This window comes from Mercenaria mercenaria, chromosome 18, assembly GCF_021730395.1.
Source record: "Mercenaria mercenaria strain notata chromosome 18, MADL_Memer_1, whole genome shotgun sequence".
Classification (NCBI taxonomy): domain Eukaryota; kingdom Metazoa; phylum Mollusca; class Bivalvia; order Venerida; family Veneridae; genus Mercenaria; species Mercenaria mercenaria.
In genome coordinates, this window is record NC_069378.1 from 55,745,234 (window position 1) to 55,771,419 (window position 26,186).

At 33.4% G+C, this 26,186-nt stretch overlaps 2 protein-coding genes across 2 annotated transcripts; both read right to left on the reverse strand.

The window, feature by feature from the left end:
- Nucleotides 1–351: 351 nt before the first annotated feature.
- On the reverse strand, nucleotides 352–10,061 carry LOC123539216 (uncharacterized). Its single transcript, XM_053529873.1, has 14 exons — nucleotides 10,052–10,061; nucleotides 8,628–8,681; nucleotides 7,640–7,702; nucleotides 7,353–7,400; nucleotides 6,922–6,993; nucleotides 6,325–6,408; nucleotides 5,782–5,868; nucleotides 5,274–5,345; nucleotides 4,176–4,247; nucleotides 3,733–3,773; nucleotides 3,035–3,179; nucleotides 2,570–2,739; nucleotides 964–1,092; nucleotides 352–469 (listed from the first exon to the last, which is right to left on the reverse strand). Exons 1-14 carry the CDS (start codon nucleotides 10,059–10,061, stop codon nucleotides 359–361), a joined length of 1,158 nt encoding a protein of 385 aa, XP_053385848.1. The 3' UTR covers nucleotides 352–358.
- Nucleotides 10,062–10,545: 484 nt separating this feature from the next.
- Nucleotides 10,546–21,650, reverse strand: LOC123539423 (uncharacterized). Its single transcript, XM_045324005.2, has 13 exons — nucleotides 21,519–21,650; nucleotides 20,516–20,569; nucleotides 19,311–19,355; nucleotides 18,893–18,940; nucleotides 18,003–18,074; nucleotides 17,274–17,357; nucleotides 16,787–16,837; nucleotides 16,440–16,511; nucleotides 15,535–15,609; nucleotides 14,198–14,242; nucleotides 13,472–13,794; nucleotides 12,796–12,924; nucleotides 10,546–10,710 (listed from the first exon to the last, which is right to left on the reverse strand). The coding sequence occupies exons 1-13, from the start codon at nucleotides 21,544–21,546 to the stop codon at nucleotides 10,609–10,611; spliced, it is 1,128 nt and encodes a 375-aa protein (XP_045179940.2). The 5' UTR covers nucleotides 21,547–21,650; the 3' UTR covers nucleotides 10,546–10,608.
- Nucleotides 21,651–26,186: the final 4,536 nt, after the last annotated feature.

The window sequence follows — 26,186 nt, forward strand, 5'->3', positions numbered from 1 at the left end:
ATAAAATCATCATTACAATCCGGAATAACATTTTAGCCGTTTTTTCAGTGTGTTTGTTTGACTGATATTTTTTTCATCAAAAATGACCCGCCAAATTCATATTTTCATGATACAAACAGGTATATACATGTAGTTTGTAACTAGTCTACTCTTCTTATAATCCCATGTTGAAAAATGATAGCGGTCACTGTCTGCGAAAGCAAAAATGCTCATTGTTCATTATATTTCATTATATTTCAAGGCAGTTCATACTCTAAAGAAAATGTACATGAAATCTAGAGCGATGAAAAATGTTTGAGAAGCTACATTACAAGAAATGTGAACAATAAGTCAAAGATTTATTATATCTTTCGCATTATTATATCGAATTGACGATGACAAAGTAATTGTAAGGATCATGTATGCCGGTGCCATTTCCGCTTTCTATGTGAACAATTGTCGGTTTAGTGTCACAGTCTTGGTACGACATCTAAAAAAAAACATACAGACATATTTGATATCTATGTAAGTATTATACTTAAATATCGGAGTTTCGATGACAAGGAATCGAGCGTTTTACTGCGAGATAACCGAAATTCGACTTATAATGATATTTTATGCAGTCCACGTGTTTTCGGAAAAGTGCTGAAGTATGCCTTCAAGATAAGAGTGTACGAATTTTTTTTTTTTAAATTATTGTTAAATGCATGAATAACTGTACATGTAGATTTATAGTTTTTTTTCTGAAATAAAGATCACACCAAGAATTTCACATACTACATACTTTGTTCGTCGTTCGTATGAACTCGGATAATTCAAACGCTACCCTTCACTTGAATTCATCGACATGTGTCGACAAAATCCATACATAATGTATAATTATCAATATTTTGAACTTCATATAATTCGAATACATTTTGCCGTTCCCGTCGAGTTCGAGAAAACGAAATTCGACTGTATTTAAAATCAAATATGACGCACTACCTTAAAACCACCACTGACACAGCCTATGAAAATTCCAGACAATTCCCATTCTCTCTGCGCTTCTGTACTGACGTTTTTGATTGCAGCTATAGGAGTGTAAGATGGTAGTGTATCACAACTAGACATCACCTGTGAAAGTATTATTAAAATGACAATACAATTGTGTTCACGCGTGGTTGAGACCGCTGCCTTGTTAGAACAACTTCCAATGCTTTGGAATATTTTGATGTTTCTAAAAATGAACAAAATGAATAGCACAACATAAAGTATGAGTATATTTACACAAGTTTTTAAAACATGTACAAACGCTATGCAATGAGCGAAAGACGCATAGCATTGGCATATCGAGAAAACATTAATTAGATAATTGAGGATTTTTAATAGATGCATTCTTTAAATGTTTATTTACGATACAAGTTAAAGCAACCAAAAGTTCCTTATAGGGCACATCTATATAAATACAAAATGACCATCTTGTAAAATTTTGGTTGCAATGTCTGTTTGATACTGCCAAAAAATTATCAGGTAAGTATTTACACTAGTTATTTAACATAAATTGTTAAATCCAACAACTAATTAAATCTGTTACCTCTTTCAGTAGAGTAAATACGGCAATAAGACATTGACCTGATTCGATGTGTGAATTAATTGCACATAATAATTAGAGGGTCACAATGGGGGTTGTTTTCATGTATTAACCATGCATTTGAAGGTAACGATAATATTTGGTTGTTTACATTTAAATTTGCTGATATATGTCTATCTGGTGAATGTACATATGATATGTTCAGGAGGAAATAAAAGTATCAATTAATCATCTTCGGGTTAAGTATTAAGTAATCAATGAGTCGCCTCAATTGAGAAAGAATTGTTTAACGTCAGAGGTTATTTCTAAGGTCACGGAGTTTAATTGGCCAACTTGTAATTACAACAGCTTTCGACATCAGTAGCTCAGTCAAGTGTGACTTATTGAATTAAGATATTCCTTCTCAAGAGAAGGAATAATGAAGACAGACGTTGTATGCATCAAAGTAAAATGGTAGTTGGTTTGGTTTGGCTGAATCTGTCCGTAAGCGATTATAACACATGCAATAGTTTCCCAAGCGAAGGCACCAAATGCCAACAAGAAAGCCCACATTCAAAAAACGCAGCCGCCCTTGAAGCACTCCTGGAAAGAGCGTATACGTGTAGATGTAGACACGTGCACTGTGGGGTGAGCACAGGCCCTAACATGTCCCGTTTGTTTGTGTTTTTTTTTTTTTTTTTTTTTGTTCTTTTTTTTTAATGTTTAAAATTTAAGAAGAAAGCAAAGCAAAAATTAAAAAGTGCTGAGCATTTAAACTTGAGGTATGTTTCAGAACAGTACAGTCATAACCTCTTCTATCAAAAACGTTTAGTTATATAAAAAGAAGGAACTGTCGTAATTTTTGTCAAAACTCTTTTATACATAATAATAAATTAACTCCATGATCCCGAAAGACAAAAAAATTCAACAGCTGTAATATATGTACTTGATTGTTCTGTATGTGTGTGTGTGTGTGTGTTTTCTTTTTTCTTTTTGTATTTTCTTTTTTGGTATTTGAACAATTTTAAAAATAATATTTACACTTGCTCCTTTCTTCCAAAGTTGTGGAGATACAGCATCACAATTCACCAATATGAAGGCCTCGTGAGAAGTTTTGTTCCCAGAAGTACATTGTCTAGCCGCGGGATGAGATTCAAATTTACCTTTTGCAATGTCAGAAACAATGTCATACTTCTTGCATGTTGGAAAACCTACAATTTAGAATAGCAGAAAACTTGTTTATCCAGGATTTTTGACCGTGCTAAAACAGCATTGACGAATATCCAGAAACGAACCTACCCAAGCAATACTCTTCTTCTAACTTCTTACCTAGTATTGATAACGAAATCAGTATTGCTTGACATATTACGCCGTACGTAGTAACTTTGATGTCATAACTCCCATTACCCAATGTATAATCACTGAGTAATTTGTTTTACATGATTGATATAAAAGTGACAGTCAAAGCTAAGTGCCAACACTTAACCGCTGTAAGGAGGCTCTTACCCAGTGATACAGTGGACATTGTTGTGCTTGGCTGCGTGATTACAGCTGTTGGTCTACTCTGTAGAGTAGTTTTAGATGGGAAATTTGCGTTGATGGTAGTCGTTGCTGAAGAGATGGTTGACTCTGGTGTCGATGGCTGGTTCAGCTTATATAAAAGTATGTATCTTTATTCTGTTATTACGTACAGGTAATTACTGAATTAACAGTTAGATCATTTAGTTAGAAACTTTACACAGAAGGCAAAATAAATGGAAAAGGATATGTTACTATACTGTTAAACGTTATATGAGCCATGCCATGGAAAAACCAACATAGTAGCTCTGTGACCAGCATGGAACCAGACCAGCCTGTGCATCCACGCAGTCTGGTCAGGATCCATGCTGTTGGCTAATGGTTTCTCTAAAATGCAATAGGCTTTGAAAGCGAACAGCATGGATGCTGACCAGACTGCGCGGATGCGCAGGCTTGTCTGGATCCATGCTGGTCGCAAAGCCACTATGTTGGTTTCCCATGGCATGGCTTATATATACATTTTTGCAAGCAGTAATGTTTGTTAAAATTCTGAATGTATCAACGTTGGCAAGTATTAACCTAAGTTAAGTTTTTCTATGGTAAGCTTATAAGGGTGTAAATCGTTACAAATACAGTTTAGCAAAATATGCAAATATTATTACTAAGTTCTGTGTTTACTCACATACTTTGCAAACACATGTATCCTTTAGTCCATATGAATACGTTACTGTAGAAAAAATAGACAAAACAAATCAAGTAACTGAAGACAGAAACGTTAGAAACATTCTATAGTGCGTTCTTTAGAATCAACATATATAAGGAATAAAATTAACAAATGAAAAAGTAGTGTAATATCAAGGAAAATATCACGATGCATGAATTATTCTAACGCTAGAGAATTATTTGGTTTTTCTTAACATGTTAAGAACTTCTACAAAAGTGTATTAAAATTCTAATATCTATAGATTAAGACTTTAATCTAATAACATGTTTAGTTGTAGTTGTTTGTTAAAAAAGAGTACGAAGCTAATGCTGTTTGCGTTTTGGTTATTATTGTATTTTGGAAAGTAGTGGTTTAGACCAATGCCATTTGCAACAAAAATAGAATACACAGCGTATTAATACGCACGGCTTAAATGTAGAACCATGTCGCCTTGAAGATCACCACCAACGTTGTGAATATCCCTGAGATGTTTCCAAACTGAAATAGAAAAAAAGAAGCAAGGTCTTACATTCAGTCTTAATAAATGTGTATTTTCATGTGGGGAACAAAACAGCCACAATTGTGTGTCTAAAATGGTAATTTATTGATTGTCTCCATACACAGTAATACAATAAGGTTATGATGATAGTAGCTTGATCAGGGATCCTGCATTCGGCTTGAACGTCGAGTGTGATCCACCCTGGCTAATTCCACGAGATACGAATACATAGTCCCAGATCCAGTAATTATTATGATGATCTTTTTATTACAAACCTCCGCTTTTTTGTTTGCCATTCTATTATCGAACGAAATCTTCAATGTTTTAACAGTGTACCGATGTTTAAACCAAACTGAGTGTAGTTTTTGTGTGCGCTATTTATAGAACTGTTTAGGGTTTTGCATATTTAATGAAAGTAGTCCGTCAACATACGATACAAAAGGTACATTACGAAATATATTTTCTGCCTGTCCGTATTTACTTGTAAAATACAAGCCGTTGTTTGACCGTATGACTAAGTATAATAACAAAAGGGTAGTAAATAATGCATATTTTATCAGCTGGAATTCTGTTATACAATTTATCAAAAGAAGTACAAAAATGATACAGTATACTTAAAAAGCTCAGATAATTTTTCGCAATAACTTTCATATTAAAACTAGTGCAGAGTGTATTGCAATAGAGATGATCTCGATACGAACCTCCTTAGACTGCTTGGCTGTCCTTTATGCGTTTTACAATTAGTAAATACATATTGCACCCGGCCCCATGGGCCTGTAAGTCACTTTTAAGAATAAAATTTGTCAGTTATCTATTATGTTTTGGGACGGAATAAAATGTCTTCGAGACAGCCGGAATTTTGAGGTAAGCAAAATCGATGTATCGAGTTACAACTCTATTGTCCTAAACGTTCGAGAAATATAATAAAATGTACTGTTAGTAATTTATAACACGTAAAAATATTGAAAGTGGTGTTGGAAAATTTGTTGTGTATAATGCAACTTAAAAAATAAACGATAAGTTACCATGGTGATGCGTTTGACACTGTGACTTTTCATTATAATGTCCATAACGCAGGTAAAAATAGTCCCACAGGTCTGAAAATAGCATTTATATGATTATTGTTTCAGAATATTTTAACACAATAAAGCTATTATATATATACTTTTCCATAAATTATAGTTCTTTAATGCATAATTTTATGCTTTTTCAAAATAGCCACGTGTCTATTACGCTGTGTTCGTAACATACAATATTTCATTTTCATGTTTTTACTAGAGGTCTGCTGCTAAATGTAATCATCAGGTCGTAATTCAATATCATTTATTAGATAATGAATATAACCCAGAACAAGAAATATGCCACCAGATATAAATGGATGAAAACTATTTTTTTAGTCTTTTAAACATGTAAGTCACAGTAATGATGTGCTATAAATGTGGTTATCGAAAGAGTCATATTGTATCTCTTTAAGCTTTCGATGCCTACCAGATCAAAGATGTCGCAACGCACGCATGCGCGGCGCGAACGTACACAAGCGCGTGCAAAAACATACATAAAAACTCTTACACTGACAGTTGGAATTGCCGAACAGACACTCTCCGTAATGGTCGTGTCCGCCTGAAGTGTAAAATAATCATGTATAATCAATTTCAAAAATATGAAACACAAACAATCAAACTACAGTTATATACCACCTCATAATAACGACCACTTGTTTACATCACTATTTTGATAATTTCATTTTGTTGTTTAGAAACATTTTGTATTCTTTTGACTTTCAACTCGCCGCTGTGACGTTTGACTCTATAACGTTATAATAATGACGTACAAACTGGGATTTTATTGCCAAAAAACGTCACGCATTTCAGTCCTCTTTGTTCAATAGAAAATCAAATTCGGCCATGTTTGAATGTATCCATGCAGAGGATTTTTAAGCACAAGTTTAATATTTCTGACAAGTGCTAGGAACGTAGGCAATCTATGTAATTTAGTAAATACCTTTCTAAATTATCTTTTTCTTTTCTAGCATCATGCATGACTTTTTTCATATGTCAGTCAAGTAAATTCTCTTACCACCAACTGGGTTCATCGGGTTCTTATAAAATTCACCATTACATTGACAGTTTTCACCGTGATCCACGGCGGCAGTGAGATAAGCTGCAAAAAATGAATTCACAAAAAAGACAGTGATACAGTAATCTGAATTATGGGTACATTTACACAGGACACGCTAAGCCACCAGGCTGGAATTGGTGTGTCTGCTTGCACTATCTTCAAATTAATATTACAAACAATCGTCTGGAGGAGTCGCCAAAATGGGATACTGGTTACGTCTAAAAATAAACTTATTAAGCAAAAAAAAAATATATATATATATATATATATATATATATATATATATATATATATATATATATCTTTTAACACATGTTTTAAAAAATAATGTAATGACTCATTTTGTCCCAGAAGATGCACTAAAATTTGGGAAGATGTCAGAACATACTTTTTCGTATGTATTACTTGAAAATCGGTGGTCTCCTCTTAGTCTATCTGATTTTGTTTACAACAAAGGAATTTTATTGTAGATTAGATACGTGATCAACCTACGGTATATCTTCTGCACATTTTGTTCTCTTTTGCAACTGAATACAATGTAGTAGGCTACAATACCTGTTATTTCTAAAATAGCTCTCCCTAAGCATGCACGTTGGTGAATGGCTACCGGCTCCAGCAAAGACCAAACTGTAAAAGTAACCTAAAATAAGTCTTTAAGTTAATAAAACACGAAAAAGATCATGCGTGTATATATATTTTTGGAATCAAATGCATCGTTATTAAGTGATATAATTTGTCATGTGGCCCTGTTCGAACATGTTCCATCCTGAAATTTTATCGTATGAAATCGATAACCAGATAAGCAAAGTTTTTAGATACTACATTAGCGGGCTGTGGAAGTGACAACAATATCCACAAATGTACGATTTCCTTTTGCTAGAAATGTCTCCCACTATTTCAAATGGCATTGTTAAAACAAACTGCTACACAGATTATATTATTATTTCCTATGGGAAAGTGTGTTTAGATGTTTCAGAAAGTTTTACTTTGTGTGTTGCTTATGCAAGGTTGGCTGCTGATTGCTTGTCTCAACACTGAAAAATAAAAAAAATAAACACAAACACATGAAAATACATGTACTACATAAACACTATAAACATTAGTTTTCTTACTTACAAATTTTATTAACTAGCACAACAGCAGTCTTTGATAACTTTTATAACAGAATGCCAACGCATGACAGCCTCTGTTCACAAACATACATAACACAAAGTTGGATCAATGTAATATTTAATTCGGATATCGTATATTTGTACTTCAGTAATTAGCTCACCTAAATACTCTTTTATCAGGTCACATGGTGGTTGAAAAACGGTTGGAGGTCTGGTAGGATCGGCTGAAAGGTATTATAGTTATAGCTTAAATTTTTAACCTCTTGTCTTGCAATATAGCAACAATTTGTAACATTACATCTTATTTTATATCGTACATCATAAACGTATAACTTGTTATTTTGTATGAAGGTGTAACACGCTGTCTTGTTATATAGCATATAATGTATGAAGAGCCTTATATCTAGCGATGGACCTGTATGTGAGATTATTTGACGTGGTTTTGTTTTATTAGGAACGCAGGTATGATTTATTGCATGGCGTGGTGATTGTCCTGAAATATTAAAATCATTATAATTATGCAAAAAACAAAAACAAAAAAAAAACAACAAAAACATGTATTATCTTATCTTAAAGTATAACAGAAAAATATGATAACAGTAAACGTTATGGATCGTATACATAAACATTTCCGTTTATAAACCGCATGATTCAGTTTTCAACTTGATGAAAACAGTGAGCACAAAATCAACGAAATGTGTGGTAACATTTTATTTCCAGTGTTAGTTAATTGTTATAAGCGAATTATGTTTTATGCAGTATATTACTGTAGTTATCGAATGAAACTGCCAATGGTCGCACATAATAATATTACAAATCTAATGGCGAAAGAAATTCTATCAATATCTGATCTGATATAATGCAGTATCGTCTTTAAACATTATAAAAACAAGCATATTTGCTATAAATTATTCACATCGCCAAGAGCTTTGTTTTATATGATTTTCCTTTTGCGCTTTTTAGGCTAACAGCGAGCAAATCAATACGTTTGCTCGAATTAATTCATGACTCTGATAAAAAGAAAGTTAAATCATCTGCTGGCTTGAACTCGTTAATTGACAATAAATTGAAAATTAGAGGACATATATTCAGTTTATTGTCTTCGTACTTGTTGTTGGTAATTTCTGTAGAATATTAATGTTATCTTACGCCAGAGAAAAAATGCCAATGACGTCTGCAGACTGGACAAAACTCCAATAACTACTGAAAAAAGAAAACAAGACTATAATATACCAATGATGATGAATTGTCTGTGATAAGCGAAATCTGGGTCTTTGTAAGTGAAACATTCTTTAGAAAATGTAATGCAGGTATGCATTCAACCGTTACACAAAACCTGGGTTGGATAACAATAACTACCAATATAGCTCTTAAAGCAATATTTTATTTAAGTTATACATTTTTAGAATAGTACATGCAATGTATTGATCAATTACACTCAATGCGGTGAGATAATAATCATTCCATTAAACTTGGAACGCAGTATTTAATTAGTATTTACATAAACAATTAAGTAGATTCATAAATATTATTATATTCTAATGCATTGTAAAATGCAAGTTTCTACTTATACAACATTTGGACTCACTGCGTATCTGTCAAATGAGTAATAAAAGCCCGTATTAATGCATGAATATTACGTATTCCATTGCGATGTATATCAAATCATACAATCATCTGGTCATCATTAGGATGCAAATGCAGTAGAGCATCTAACTGCGCGCATGCAAATAGTATGTACATGCAGGTATTTTATACAGGGATCATCAGATGTCAAGCAGTTACACCAGGATATCGAGACGGCATGCATAAATAGGAATATTATCTGAAACTGTGACCTTATGGTATTTAGGCCAATAGACCGAGTGTCTAAACAAAAAGGATACCAAGAAATAATTATATTAAATATTATAAATGCATACGTAATCCTTCCGAAACATTTGTAAATCAAATCCACTGAAATGATAGGATATAACAAATGCATACTCAAATTTTTATAATGCCAGTTATGTCAAGAGTATGTTTATTCATCAGCCTATATATAGACTTTGTAACAGGTATCAAAATAAAGTGACCTGTGATCAGAAATCGAATAATGCATATGTCAAAATCAGTATGTCAATCAACACTGCATCGCCTATTAGATGTTACACGTTTGAGTGTACAATATATGACTAAAGGTTATAGTTAGGTTTAACATAGTGTACAATTCAATGCATGCGTACACTTAATGCGGGAGAATTAATGCCGACCAGTATGTCAATGCAGTTTGTCAAAATGCAGTATGTCAATGCAGGATGTCAAAATGCAGGATATGATGTCAATGCAGTATGTCAAAATGCAGGATGTCAAAATGCAGTATGTCAATGCAGTATGTCAAAATGCAGTATGTCAATGCAGTATGTCAAAATGCAGTATGTCAAACAGCAGTATGTCAAAATGCAGTATGTCAAAATGCAGGATGTCAAAATGCAGTTTGTCAAAAGCAGGATGTCAAAATGCAGTATGTCGATTCAGTATGTCAATGCAGTATGTCAAAATGCAGGATGTCAAAATGCAGTATGTCAAAATACAGTATGTCATTGCAAGTATGTCAAATGCAGATCAAATGCAGTAGTCAATAGTATCAAAGAAGCATAATGAGTAAGCAAATGAAATCGTTCAAATGAATTCAAATAGATGTTTATTCTAGATCAATAAGATATATGTCGTATGAAACAAATGTAATTATTTTTTTATTTAGTATAACAAATGAGATAGTGATAGACTGTTCGTACTATCATTTTTTCACTAGAACTAATATTAGTAGTTTTAATTAATGTTTTTGTAAAGACTGTCGCTAATTTACTTCTGTAATAGTAGGGATATTGAATGACAACGATCCATAAGGGCAAAACTTGCAATTGTGTAACCCCATTGTCTGACCTTTCAAACACTAAACTTTTTATTTTCCTTTTTCTTCACCTGAACCTCTCTAATTTCTACTGACAGTCGTTGTGCCTTGAAGAGTCAAATGTCTGCCCGTACAAAGGATTGTGAGATACTCAAATATAGAGAAAACGAAAAGTTTATTAAGTCTTGATTAGATTTTATTCTCGACACGTTGAATTTTAATCAGTTGAAGAGATGACTAAACAATAACAAAATAAGTATTAGGATCATCAATTCCAGATCCGTTTCCGTTCTCGATATGTTTAATAGTGGCGCTTGTGTCACAGTCTTGATATGCCATCTGAAACAAAGAACATACAGTTTGTCATGCGGTGTTCTGAAATAAACAGAGAATATTAGGTTACTGTCTTATAAATATAATTTTGTTAAGTGAGTCGAAGAGAATATAAAAGTCGAGGCTCTGCCGAGACATTTATATTTTCGTAGACGATCTTAACCATCTGATCAAACATCATTCTTATATGAAAATTCTAAATTTGCCACCAACTAGATCTGAATCAGCCTTGCATAGAAATTTATAAAGTAATACTGCGCCCTTGTGAAATTATTACGCCCGACGTATAAGCGCACATCGTGTATAAATAGTGATAAAACGCTATTTTGTTATAAATACAGTAGGCGATTATGAAGAAATACGATATTGGGATAAAACTTAGCAATCTAACTTCATTTTGTGTAACATTGGCTTATCATTTCTTTTGAAAGTGTTAAAGATATGTTTAGTGCCTTTTGAAAATATAGGATAAGTTCCCTTGATGATAAATGTACACTATTTGCAATCCAACCCTAAAAGTAAGATCAGTTGAAATTGAATCAGATATGTACCTTAAAACTTTTGCTCAATATCCTTGTCAGAATAATTTTTGTATATCATATATTGATTACGTTACACATAAGCACAGACAGATTATCACTCCGTGTTCATGCTATCATTGCTAAAATTATTGTTGAATTGCTTTTAATAATACGATTTGGGTCATTTGTGGCTGATTTGGGTTCATTATGTTAAAAGCTGAATTCCAGCATCACAAATTATGATAAATACAATAGTTAAAGGGACCAGATATTTGTTAGAGCAAGTACACCTTGTAAAATGCTATGTTCGATTTTGGACCAATCAGAAACAAGTTCTATAAATAGCACCAACCAAAGCTCACCTCTGCTAAAGTATAAATATGTAGACGGATGGCATAGAGATCATTCGGTATCCAGCAATAGAAGAAGACACATCGAGGATTCCAACTAATAATTTATCCCAGTACCTTGATAAGGAAGTTATTGCAACTACACTGTCAGGGCGGTTAAAGCATTAAAAAGAAGACGACTGAAGTTCATAGAATAAAGATGAATTGCAGAATTTGAACAAGGTTTCGAGCTATAGGGCCAGCACATAGAAGTTTAACCTTAAGGATAGTTAAATGCTATAGACAAAAGCAAATATAAGCTGAGCATCGGAAAGCTGTGACAGAGACCCAGAGTTTGGTAATCTACTGAGATAGTAGGATTAGGAGAGTTCCAGCTTGTAGACGGTTCAGCGTTATTGGCAAAGTATCGGATTATACCCATATGGTAGTTGAATGCTACATATGATAGCATATAAGCGCTGAGCATTCAGGAGTCAGGGCAATCATATAGAGTTGCAACTTCAATTAAGAGGACAGAGGACTCGTATGGTGTTGATTTAAAGACATTGTCTGGCGGGAACTTGAACAAAAAACAGTTATAGAATCTCCTGCCTACAGGGGTTTGAGCTAATTATTATTAATTGAAGATTGCTAGTTTGAAACATTTAGTGATTTGCCTGATTCCTGAAATTATCTAGCTCATAATTTAAAAAACATTTACTACTCATTGGTACACACATCATTTAGGCAAGGTAGCCAGACGAAAGTTCATGTATGTTATGTTTGGTCTCACCAGCTGTACGTTTTAACAAAGGACATTTTATATCGTTTTTAGCTAGTCTTAGGCATAGTCACCTTTACGATTGGACCCATTTCATTGTTCAAGAAACTAAAGGCGTAGGCACTTCCCTGGGTAATATAACGCATATCCTGACAATCATATAGTTCTTAAAACTTTTGCAAAATAAAGATCCGTTAAAGACTGGTGCATAGGCGTAAGAGGTGTAGTACATTTCATTCCCTCAAAAAAAGAGATTCAGTCAAACAGAATTAGATTTTTTTCTGCTTAGTATGCTTCAAAATGATTATCTGGGATGTTTGTTTAAATTGCACTGTTTTTGTTCCATGCTTTTGTGAGCTCTGCCTTCATGGGAACAATTTCGAACAGTTACGGGATATGTCTGTACATGTATTTACTATTTTTGTTAATCTCATATTGCACTTAAACGGAAAAAATTTACCTTAAAGCCGCCTGGTATACATCCGAGAAAAATCCCTGACAGGCCTTTATGTTCATGAATGCCTAGGTACTCTGCTCCAAATGTTGCTATTGGAGTATAGGTTGGTATCCGGTCACAGTTTTCCATCACCTTTAAAGTGAGATATAACGTAAACCTAGATAAGTGAAAGGCGATATATACATGCATTTCAAGTACAAATAAACTTGTCTTAGGGGTCACCTGTATTTAATAGCCACTTAACTTCCTTTATTGTTTTGGTCTAATTTCTATCCGAATTTAGCACCCACCTGACTTAATCAGTCACATATATGGTTGTCTTCATATTTAGTCATTTTAATGGGATACTTTTAAACGGTATGACATATTTTTTCACTTTCATTAAAATTTGTTATCGCTCATATCTATCAGCCTACTTCTAGACTAATCAGGAAGAAACAACGCGAAACTGACTCTAAGAATGTCCCGATTTCAAGATAAACTGCTCAGTCAATTCCTCATCACATTTTAATCATCTTAATATCATCTACTTAAATAATCTTAACAGTATACATTAGGTAAACAGACCGATTGTCTAGATGGCATCACATACTAGTACTCATCAATTTCATAAATCTATCCATGTTTTATAATGTAGTAATTATTCTATTATCTTACGTGTTTGTTGATTTAAGCTTACGTTTAATCCTTTGATCCAGTTAGCAGGTGAACCTACGTTGCAATTTACTAACACAAACGCCTCGTTTGAAGTTCGGTTCCCAGAAGGGCAAAGATATGCCAACGGATGAGATGAAATCTCTCCAACAGCTATGTTCGACACTGATCTGTATTTCTGACAAGTCGACGTGATCTTTACCGAGGACTGTGTAGACGGAATCGTTTGGACTACAGGTTCTATCGTTGTAGGATTTGTTAGATTGGTAGTGACTTGGTGTATTTCTGTTACCCTCAAAGGAAGTGTACTTTTGACAAGTGAACGTTCTGTTGTTGTTGTTTTAGCATCTACAGTCATATGGATTGTAAAAGCCATTTTTCATTCTCTTATGCATAGAAACTCAGTATATAAAATAATGGAAAACATTGTAAGCAAGCAGTAAACAGGAATCTTAAAAAGATGTCGGTGTTGCATACATTATTTAACTTATACATTATACTATAATAGCGGTGTTGAAATATACTGAAGGCGATACCTTTTCTTCTGTCTCATTATTGAAATATCAATAGGAAGGTTTATATATAGTTCGGTTTCGAGATTAATGATGTTTTGTTTTCGTACTTTTAGTAATGGAATGTTCCGTTATTTAGGTACTGTATTTAAGTACGACAGTGGTTCTTACTTTAATACGGCAATGTAAATCATGCTGATTTCTCTTAACGGTAGACGAGTCTGTTAATATATACATACCTTGGTGACATTTACAAACATTTTCGTGACCGTTTGAATATGTTTCTGAAAACAAGACATAATATCTGTGAGATTTAATTTAAAAGCAATACAAATTGTGTTAAATCTCAAATCAAAATCATTCAAATTACCATTTATAGGAACTAGCTTATATTTGAATAAGCTTTAAAGCGGCATGCCTCCAGATCATTCAACAACAAAAAAATATTTAATTTAGATACATCTTGAAATAAATGCTATATTTCTTAAGAAGGCTTTAAAAACACTTAATTACTGACAAACTGTATGTTACGGAAACATATGATAATTTGCTGTTTTTACTACTTTTTACGATGAAAATCGAAAAGCGTTTGTCACACTTTTACTCCAGGTAAACTGTCTCGAACTTTTACTCCAGGTAAACTGTCTCGATTAAATATATCTATATTTTGAAGTCATCATTCACTACTTCAGCTATAGTGTTATTGGTTACGACGACGGAAAAATGTTTTTATTGCCGCGGCGATCCAGGGTTCGATTTCCGACGCGGTCATCTTTTTTTCTTTATTTATTTCGAATTCTTAAAGTATTTTAGAAACAAAAATTCATATTCTAATGTTCATAATATGACCAAAACTTCAATTTGAAAGAAAGATGATTTTTAGCCAAATCTAGAGGCATGCTGCTTTAATTTACGCCCAGCCATTTACAACAGTATTTAAGTTATGCATTCCTATATATTATATTTTGGTTTTACATGCAATAAACTGCCTGAATCTAAAGGTTTCCTTTTTAGTAGTGAGAATTAAATGAGAAAGGCTCTTGTGGATTGGACTATATACTCCCGCTTTCATAGCCTTGAGTATTGTATAATCACCCCTTGGATATGGTGCTTGCTTTTTAATTTTGTCTTTTGACAGTTCCTGTGATACGCAAGCTCCATAACCTCAGATCCCCTATCTAAATTCCAGTTTGTTTAGTTCTGCCCATTGTTTTCTCGTTTGGTGCAAATACTTTATCTGGGGACCAAACGCCGCTCTTCATGGAATTACACGCCTCAACACGTGTATCATTGAAGGTTCCATGTTCACCGCCGTTTGAATACATCTGCGGATGTCTCAAAATTGCTTTTTTGTACTTTTAACATGTGTAAAAGTTGAGTTCTGCTCAACCCGGGGCTAGAGGGCGTGGACGGTAGCATGCATTTCCACTACCGTCTATGAACAGGCTCAATCAAACCGAGCCTGCAACATTTTCGTTTTTGTCGTATTGGGCGACCTGTGAAGTTTCCACTTTTTTCTATTCTATAACAGTATTCAAAAATCGGATACAATAATAACACATAATCATATGCATACGGATGAGGTGTAATATCATTTCCGATTGCTGGTCTAATCCTAAACGGTTTCTGATGTCTCTTAGATGTGTCCAAACTGAAAATTACACATTGAAAAGCGTTAGTAATCGCAAGCAGAACTTGGTATTATAATGAGAGTTCTTAGAAAACACAATTAATTGTTTTAATTATTAAAGATTTCGGAAAATGTAAGTTAATAAACACAACCATGGTCTCTTATAACTTATAGAGCAATCTGCGCAAGTAATGCTTAAGCTGTGCTGTATAATGAATGTTGCTGACTTGTGTCATTAATAAACAAAGACGTAGTCACGCATCTTATTAGAGTAGGCGAGAGTAATGCTGAAGTTGTGCTGTATAATGAATGTTGCTGATTGTTGTCATAATGAACACACACACACACACACACGCACGCACGCACGCACGCACGCACGCACACACACACACACACATATACGAACACAACCGAAGCCATGCTTGCTATGTTATAAGCACAAATAATACTGAAGCTTGTGTTGGTGTAATAACTAATCACAGCCGTAGTCGCACCTCTTATAATACTAGACTCAAAAAAAGTAATATTATATTACTCAAGTAATCAGTAAATACACACACACACACACACACATAACGAACACAACCGAAGTCACGCTTGCTATGTTATAAACACAAATAATACTGAAGCTTGTGTTGGTGTAATAACTAATCACAGCCGTAGTCGCACCTCTTATAATACTAGACTCAAAAAAAAGTAATATTATATTACTCAAGGAATCAGTAAATATACACAACCAAAGTTGTGTTTATTATAGAAGATTTCAGTAATACTTGTGTCTCTAATTATTAACAATGATCAGGCTTAGTGAAAACGGTCTGTACTATAACATTTAACTAAACTTTCAATACCGTGGTAATGAGGTTGGCATCTGGAAACCTCGTGTGTTTGGTGTAGTCGTAGATAGAAGTAATTAAACAAATCTGAAAAATAAGATTCTCTATCATTGCAAACACGTGAAATGTTGCTATTAAGACCATTCTATCAAAACTGTAATTGTCGACCAATTCAATATCTCTAAATATTGCAAAGATCAGAACTTTCCTATTACCACCCTGGTAACTTTTAATTGAAGTATTATATATTTAAGGTAGTGTCTTATCTCTATACAGAAGTAAACGTAATACACAATTGTGCGGTTTGTATCAATCTAAAGGTAATCCATTGAAGTGTTAAAGTTTTTGTATTTTCAACTTACATTCGCAGTTGGAATTATAGGCAAGACATTCCAAGTAATGGTCATGGTTATCTGTAAAATAGAGAATATCATGGTTAAGAGTATAGTATAAAATCATAAATGTATGCATGATACACGATCGACAGTTGCAGGCTATACAGTTAAGTATTTAATGATAAGTGTATGTATTATTCAAAATCGACAATATCAGGCTACATGCACAGTTAAGTATGCAATAATAAATTTATACAGTATTCATTAGCGACAATATCAGGCTACACAGTTTTATACTCAATAATTAATTAATAAATGTTTTAATAACAACAATATCAGACTTAACAGTCTAGTATGTAATAATAAATATATACCCGATTAAAAATCGATAATATCAGGCTACACAGGGTAAAATTCAAAAATTGATGTTAACATGTTTAAATATCGACAATGTTCAGAAATTTCAAATGGTATTTTTTTTATGGGTGATTAAAAAAGGATAAAATATTTTTACTTCCTAAAGGATGTACCACATCTCGAGCAAAGTCATGTGAGCACCGGCAGTCCTTTCCAGCGGAATTGTGGGATTGTATGTATGCTACAAAAAGAAAAAAGAAAAACACTGCTTTTCACTGCTTTATTATCGGTTTTATTATAAATTTATTATCATCACCAGTATTTTTACTATTTGTTATCATTGTATCTAAACATAATTATATATATTTTTTGGTATAATTCTCTTTTTCTTACTATTTCTTTCAAATGCCCCAACTCAATCCCCCACCTCCAGCTCCCTCCACTGAGGAGCCTCCGTGGCCGAGTGATTAAGGTCGCTGACTTCAAATCACTTGCCCCATGTCGATGTGGGTTCGAGCCTCACTCGGGGCGTTGAATTCTTCATGTGAGGAAGCCCTCCAGCTGGCTTAAAGTAGGTCGGTGGTTCTACCCAGGTGCCCGCTCGTGATGAAATAATGCACGGAGGGGCACCTGGGGTCTTCCTGTACCATTAAAAAGCTGGAAAGTCGCCATATGACCTATCATGTTTGGGTGCGACGTTAAATCCAGAAAAGAAAAAAAAAGCTCCCTCCACTAGAAAAGGCTGCGACATGTCGTTTCAGTAATACAAAAGGTTTATTACCAACCGATTACTGATATTTTTGTACGTTCTACCTCCTTGGAATTAAACTTTATATTTAACCATAAATGTGTCATAAAATTATAAACGTGAATTTATCCAACTTACCAGCCATATTGTTTATCAGTTCTCGTAGACAAGTATGACTTTTAGACTGCAAAGGTTCTAACATGTGCCATACTATAAAACCAAGAATATTATAATAAAATGTGTCTATTTTAGAAAAAAAATATGTCCCATACAGTGACTTTGCCTCGGAAAAATGCTGTAATAATACCCATCTGAACGACATACAATGATAATTCCAGAAAAAAAAATCAATGTCTGAGATATATCATTACGATACTAACACGTTACTAAAGATTACTATCCTATCCATATCCTTGACGACTACTATTAATTATTTTCTGTTTTGTGTGTATTCTGCTCCATGCCCGTTTGACGTAATGTCGTAGTAACTGTGACGAACAAACAATATTCTTCTTTGTTTAACAGAAAAAGAAATCATGTCGAGTAGAATTGAGATCAAGTATTTCCAGTGATGTGGAAACAAACTGTATTGGGTATAACACAAGTGCTGCACAACATAATAGACAGAGGGACATAATTTACTCTCTTTAATTTTAATATGCTATACTGTGACATGCATTTCTATGGTCATATTTAATTAAATCATCGTTCAAAACTTGCAATGTATCTGTTTCATATCTTAATGCTTTTTTTATTCTTTCTTCAAAAGTTTCTTTATTTATTTATTCATTTTGTTTTCATAAGAAATATACTGTGCATCCATTTTATAAAAGGTAAAGTCAAAGTATGGGTCATCTATGTATTGTACTGTTATTTAATTGGCTGGATATTTCTTGGGGTTTAAATTTACAAAATCATGAAGCATATTTGCTTTGGTACTTGCATATATGATACATTCTAAAATGTGAATTTCCTCATACAAAGATAGTTATACTGGATACATTAAGCACTTCTTTGAGCATACGTACTCTGTGTATCACTGATACATGGATGATTTTGGAGCTTTGTCAATAGAACTGAAAAACATAATGATTTACAATTCAAGCGGAGTAGACAAAATGAAATTAAAAGATATATAAAGCGCTTTTTATTGTCCAAATCTGCGTGTTGCTTTTAAAAAAATGGCATTAGTGAAAATTAATCATTTTAGTTCAGAGCTATGAATCCTTTGTATTTTCAATCATCGCACTGTTGAAATTCAAGTACTTGATGTAACATTAATGAATTTAAAAATTACCGACGTGTTTTATATACCTGAAACAAAATTTGTTTACGTTAACCATTTTTCTCTTTATTGATGCAAATGAATATTCAACATCATCTACTGAACGTATATGTATTGTTTAAAACCACTGTCATATCCGATTTTGTCGAAAATATACATACCATTGTATTCGTGTATTTGGTCACATGACTGGTGTGAATGGTGCCCTTAAAGTATAGAAATAAAGTTCTACATGCAAAACTGGGAATGACAATTTATATATTTTTTGTATATATCATGTGTACGTATTGACTTTCTTTCTACAAAAAAATGAGTATTATATAAACAAAGTTGATAAACTGGTATTCTTAACACATAGAATCTATACTGGTTGCTAATACTTGCTATGTACAGATAACGCTCAGAAAATCATATTATGACTGGAGAGACTTCTCTACCCCAAACAAGAAAATTATTCACAGTAATTACTATAGTGGAATTTTTCTGCCACGAGATAGCTAGGTAGATTACACGATAATAATGTAATCTTTTCAACAAATGTCCGCATTTTCCTGAAATCATTTCAGCAATAAATAATATTTTCATAAGAATAATAATATGTTTCTATTTCCTGAAAACGTTTTAGCCTAAATTTCTTGTTAATGCTTTTGAACTGCCACGAGATGGTGGGTAGCTACCACAATAATATTTTAAACTTTCCAGTAAAGTTATGCACTTTTCTCAAACGTTATCGCAGTAAGTTGTTTTCTTGATATAATTTTTATTTCCAGGAAACGTTTGGGTATTGAGATAAACTTATCAGAAAATTCAGAAATATTAAAATAAATTCTGAAAGTATCTAGATAGCCATCATCTGGCTAAGAAATGGCAGCCGTTGGCACTTACGCAAAATGTATCGAGATAATAATGTAAATTATCAAAATAATATTTCAATGAAACCTTCAACTATTTAGATAATCTTTTCAGAAATCTCTATCACAATATCTTTTAAAGTATCGCGCTAGCTACTTTGCTATCTCGTGGCAGAAAAATGCCACCATAAATTACATGATCCCAACGTCGATTTGTTATCAACACCATGAGTATCCACCTTGCTAAAATGTAGTTTTGCATACCATCGTTCATTGTGAAATGTTATAAACTTACTTTCAACATCATTAATAATTTCAAAAAGTTTGAAAAAAAAACAACATTTGTCAATGACCAAAATGAATAGTTATACTAATCCCATGTTTTCGTAAAACAAATGTCGGAATTAATTATCTTACATACATATAACATGTATACATATTTATTTACCAGGTTAAAATTATATTTTAAACTTTTTAACCAAGTGAAAAATTGTCCAAAAAAATGTGTTACTTACAGAGAAATGCAGACACATATTCCTTTCTCAGCACTGATGCACATACCAAACACACTGAAATCATACTTTAACATTTGTTTAATAATTCATGATATTACTTGATTCCTTGTGTAAATAGTGTATGCTATATGACCGGTCTATAATCAACACATGTTTTCGGAGCTAATAAAACAAAGATTTGAACATGAAACTGCGAATGTCATGTAATAAAACACTTTTTAAATGGCTTACCGGTCAATGGTCGAAACTATCTGCCCTTGATTTTTCGGATCCAGGGCAATAGTTTTTACTATTGACTAGCAAGCCTCCAATAGGTGTATAATTACAGCTGTATGTGATTATAAGTTAACTTTATTTATTGTTTAAGAAAAAGAGAGTTAGCTCAGTTGACTTTATATTGCTTATCATATTCCTTTTTAATGTTATTGAAATTGTGATTTTCTAAAAAAAACAGTTGCGTTTAAAATTTTCACAACAATCACTAAATATACCTGCCACGGGTAATTCGCCAATAGTTAGACATGGTTTACTGCACGTTACATGACCCTGGCTATGTTGTCTTAATTGTAATTTTTCAAATATACCTGCCGTATTGCACAATACTGGATAAGCCGATCTTTTTTTCCTTTGATTCGCTTTGCTATTATTAAAAGTCACACTAAGACATATGAAGTTTACATGGAGACTTTTTTATGTTGGGGAAAGGCCTACATGCCCTCACAACATTATTTTAGGCACAAGAGTAGAACTATCGAGCTTTCGTAATCCAGCTGGATGGCTTCTTCAAAACTAAGAATTCTACACCCCAAGCGATGTTCTACAGTAATTCTGAGGACTCTTGTAATTCTGAGGACTCTTGTTATTCTGAGGACTCTTGATTTCCATTTTAAATAGTTATTGCCTGATAACGAAAATATTTAAGTTGTCTTAAAAACACAATACGCTTAGATATGTTTACATGTATGTTCTAAAAGATATTTATATTATATTATAGAGTACTTACAGAGAAACCTGTACAATGTATATGCCATTGTACACAAATATAAATGTTCCCTTCAATCTAAATTAGACATAAGGAATGCGCCCTACGTAGAATCTTGATAGGACACACTGCGATTTGATTCTATATTTGGAACGAACATGTCACGGTCATACTTTATCAAAATGAAATTATAACCTATATCTTAGAGGGAGGGGAGCGCACAGCTATAATATTAAACAAGAGCCATGTCAGACACGGCTAATCCCCCCACCGGGCATATCATAATTGAAGGATGTGGTCCGCATCAGGGGTTTTAAGATGTGGAAGAAAGAATAAGTCAGTAGTGAGGTGGTTTACTGCTAAATTTTATTAATTTTCATGAAGAGTATAACTATGATGTTTTTCTATATGGCTACTGTAAAAAGAAGGAATGGAAAGCTAACAGGGAACAAGAGTGCCAGAATGTCACAATATATGCCCGTCAAAGCAAATTTCTTTACTCTAGCAGCTGTATTTGCAAATGGAATGTTAATTTTGTGGTTGTTTAGTAATCATTGTAAGTCTTTTGTTCTTTAAAGTCCACAAAAAAACTCCTTACTAGGTAGAGATACCTTATATATAATAAAATTAATAAAATACACCTAAAACTGGAGAGTAACATCTATGCTGTACTACAGAAAAGTGGTCTTGTTTTTTCCCTAGGGTCAATTATAAAAATGTTACAATATAAGTTATTTATAGTAACAACTAAGGGAAGTTAATCTTTAAAAAAAAAAAAAAAAAAAAAAAAAAAATTGCAAGTCCGCACAAAAATCTTTATCAGGAAGAGACTGGTCAAAATACACCTCAAAATTGGATTTAGCATGTTTGTTGTACTACAGAAAAGTGGTCTCGATTTTTCCCTACGACTAGTAATGAAAAAGTTACAATAAAAGCTATTTAAAGTAGCAACAAAGGGAAGTAATTCTAAAGAAGGGAACTGCGCATGACACTTCGTCTCATGATGGTGTATAATTGTGCCAAGTTACATCAAAATCCCTCCATGCATGAAGAAGAAATGCTTCGGACAAAGTCATTCTTGTATCTGACCTTTGGCCTCTAAGTGTGACCTTGACCTTAGGCCTAGTGACCTGGATCTTGCGCATGACACTCCGTCTCGTGGTGGTAAACATTTGTGCCAAAATCTCTCAATGCATGAAGAAGAAATGCTCCGGACAAGGTTTTTATTCTTGTATCCTTTGACCTCTAAGTGTGACCTTGACCTTAGACCTAGGGACCTAGTTCTTGCGTATGACACTCCGCATCGTGGTGGTAAACATTTGTGCCATGATATATCAAAATCCCTCCATGCATGAAGAAGATATGCTCCGGGCAAATTTCTTTAAGAAAAAATGATAAAGGGGAATAACTCAAAAAATAGGCAAGGTAGAGTTATTGTTCTTGCACATTGCACTTTCTCCCAATATGTTCTATCAGTGTGTGAAGTTTGAAGAAAATCCCTCCAGTACTTTTGGGGTTATGCTCCGGACAAAATGTTTTAAGAAAATATGATAAAGGGGAATAACTCAAAAAATAGGCAAGGTAGAGTTATTGTTCTTGCACACTGCACTTCCTCCCAATGTGTTCTATCAGTGTATGAAGTTTGAAGAAAATCCCTCCAGTACTTTTGGAGTTATGCTCCGGACAAATTTTTTTAAGAAAATAAGATAAAGGGGAATAACTCAAAAAATAGGCAAGGTAGAGTTATTGTTCTTGCACGCTGCACTTCCTCCTAATGTGTTCTATCAGTGTATGAAGTTTGAAGAAAATCCCTCAAGTACTTTTGGAGTTATGCTCCGGACAAATATCGTTGCGGACGCACGGACGCACGGACGGACGGACGCACGGACGGAGAGCATTTCTAATATCCCCTTCACCTTTGGTGGGGGATATATTATGTGAAGTCGGTGCGTACTTATTCCCTTTTATAAGATTTATAGACATTTATTTTGTATTTGTCAGAATTTTCAGATAAATACACTGTTATTCTATCCATTATATATTCTCTTCTAAAACCAGAATAAAGATGTTTTGCCTTTTATAAATTGAGGTAATGTTTGTTAAAATGAGTGACAAATTCAAGAAGCCAGAACCTAATGAATAATAAGGGAAGTTGCGTGGGAGAAACCTAATGACGAGTATCTTTCTTAACCATGTTGTCTTGCAATGTGAACAAGAGTGTTTCATCGGATTCTTTCACAGACTAAGGATAAATATCCAACAGGAAAAAACACGTTAAAACACACAGTTTCCCTAAGCATGTGAACGCGCACACGACCAACACACACTCTCTCAACACACATTCAAAACAAGTACACAAAGACAAAACGAATAAAGAAAGAAAGGCAGAAGCTACAGTTACAAAAAAATCAGATACATCCGCAGATGTGTTCATACGGCGGAGGACATGGAACGTTCAATGATAATTCCATGGAAAGCGGCGTATGGTCCCCAGTTACAAAAATGCTTGTCCTGCCCTTTACGAGAAAACAAAGACCGAGTTAAAGGACACTGTAAGAAAGGTATAAATTGAGCGGGTAAGCTACAACTAGCAAGAAAAAAACTTTAAAAACTTCTTTTAAAAAATAACACATTTTGATGGGGTTTTTTTTAACTTACATATGCCCTGAATGTCGGAAAGTTTGTTGGAACCCAGACTTGTATTTGTAACTGATATGTGAAGTCATACAAATTTCCTTATACCTCTACAAACGAAGAATACGCCATTCATTCAAAACGTGAAATATCTCAGGCGTGTGCCACTTAGCTGAAGGACAAATTATATGATAGTACAAACTGCAAATCAATGTTATTTAAACAAGGCAATAGGTAAAATTTGAATGTGGTTTTTACAAACAGACTTCTGTTCTTCAATTTAGGTCAATGTACCCGATAACTTTAAACTGTTGCTATTACCAATGTACTTTTAATAGACAAAGAAACATTTTAATGTGACTCTTCTTGTGGGTTATTTTTCATTGCTTTTAGCAGATACATGATGGACAAAAAATCTTTGAATGTGACTAACTATTGGACTAATGTCCTCCAAGTACTATAAGGTAAATGGAAAAAGAAACGTTTGAATGAGACATTTACATTGGGACATTTGCCCTTGACTTTTGTAGGTAAATGGACTAAGTAACCTTTGAATGGGACTTTTATTGTGGGAATTCTTTCATTAAACTGTTATTAGATTAATGGACAAAGAGACATTTGAATGCGGCATTTAATGTGGAACATTTGTCCTTGGTTTCTGTAGAAAAATGGACTAACTAACCGTTGAATGTTGCTTTTACTGTGGGACGTCTGTCCTTAAAGTAGTTCTACACGTTTGGATAGAAATTTTTTCTACAGTGTAGAATTGGATTAAACTTTGATTTTTCAAAACTTCAGAATATACCTAGTAAATTCAGCAAATAAAAAAGATAGGGAAATCATTACTTTCATAACATTTTCGCGGATAGAATTTTTTCTACAATGTAGATTTTGATGAAACTTCTCACAGCTGGTAATAAATAAATGGCCTATGATTTAGATAAATAAAATGTATAGGTCCGTGTGCTTATTTTTGAGATATTTGAGCATGATTAAAGTGAATCAAACATTTCATGCTAATTTTAAGAAAACATTTTAATTATTTTAACGGGTCGTATGTTTTAATACAAATGTATCATATTTTGACTTTAGAAATACAGCAACAGTGCCATTGTAATAAATTTTACTCACAAATTTCAATTTATTCATAAAATGATTTTAATTTCCTTACGCCAAATCCAGGCTTTATTCTACGTTTTCCGGATGAATGACGTTATGCCATCACTTCCGGTTTATCAAACGTGCAGAACTACCTTAACTTATTATTATGACTGTAAAAAGACAAAGAAACCTTCCAATGTGGCTTTTACTGTGGGACATTTGAATGTGACTCTTCTATTTTGACTTGTGTCTATGCATTTTGTATTACTAAGAAAATGGAATCAAAAACATTTAAATGTGGTTTTTACCTTTGAATTTTGCCCTTGTTTTCTATAGATAAATTGACAAAGTCAAGTCATAACGACATTTATATCGATATTATAGAAAAAAAAGCCTGTACCCTAACTATGGAAAGGAAAATCTACCCGCTAATAAATGTCGGTCATTTGTACATACGTATAAAAATTGCAACATCACTTTATTTTCTAAGATAAAAAGACAACAACCATGTCAACATAGGAATCATTTTCAACTAATGTCTTTAAATCCACTTAAATGGCAAATATTCAGAAAAAGATACACGGACCTACACATTGTATTTGACCCTGCATATATATGATGATATGAAATTGTAAATAAAATCTTAAAATCTACATTATATTAATCGACAAAAAATAACGAGTCAGGGCACAATTTTTCACATTTACAGTCTACATAGCAGAACAAAAATGTTGATCCAAACAGGCAAACTACTTTATAAAAGTCTGTCCCTATTGATCTTATAAGGATTCAGCATCTGCAAGTGTGTATCCTTCCGCAGGTGTTATCATCAGGTATGATTGTGTTCACGGAGTACTATTACTGCCGACTGAGGCAGTCTGGAAAGTTGTATCAATTTATCTAAATCATTTACTAAAGATTGAACTGGAGTCTATATAATAGTACGTACAGCAG

What these genes read in the sequence shown, in the direction of transcription:
- LOC123539423 (XM_045324005.2), bottom strand. Translation starts at nt 21,546, where the DNA reads ATGGCATATACATTGTACAGGTTTCTCT. An exon ending in CCAAATACACGAATACAATG is followed by an intron (nt 18,941 to 19,310) that starts GTATGTATATTT and finishes TATGTTTTTCAG; the next exon opens with TTCTATTGACAAAGCTCCAA. An exon ending in ATGTATCAGTGATACACAGA is followed by an intron (nt 18,075 to 18,892) that starts GTACGTATGCTC and finishes TTGGTTTTATAG; the next exon opens with TATGGCACATGTTAGAACCT.
- LOC123539216 (XM_053529873.1), bottom strand. An exon ending in TTGCATAAGCAACACACAAA is followed by an intron (nt 6,994 to 7,352) that starts GTAAAACTTTCT and finishes TTACTTTTACAG; the next exon opens with TTTGGTCTTTGCTGGAGCCG. An exon ending in AGGATACATGTGTTTGCAAA is followed by an intron (nt 3,180 to 3,732) that starts GTATGTGAGTAA and finishes CTTTTATATAAG; the next exon opens with CTGAACCAGCCATCGACACC.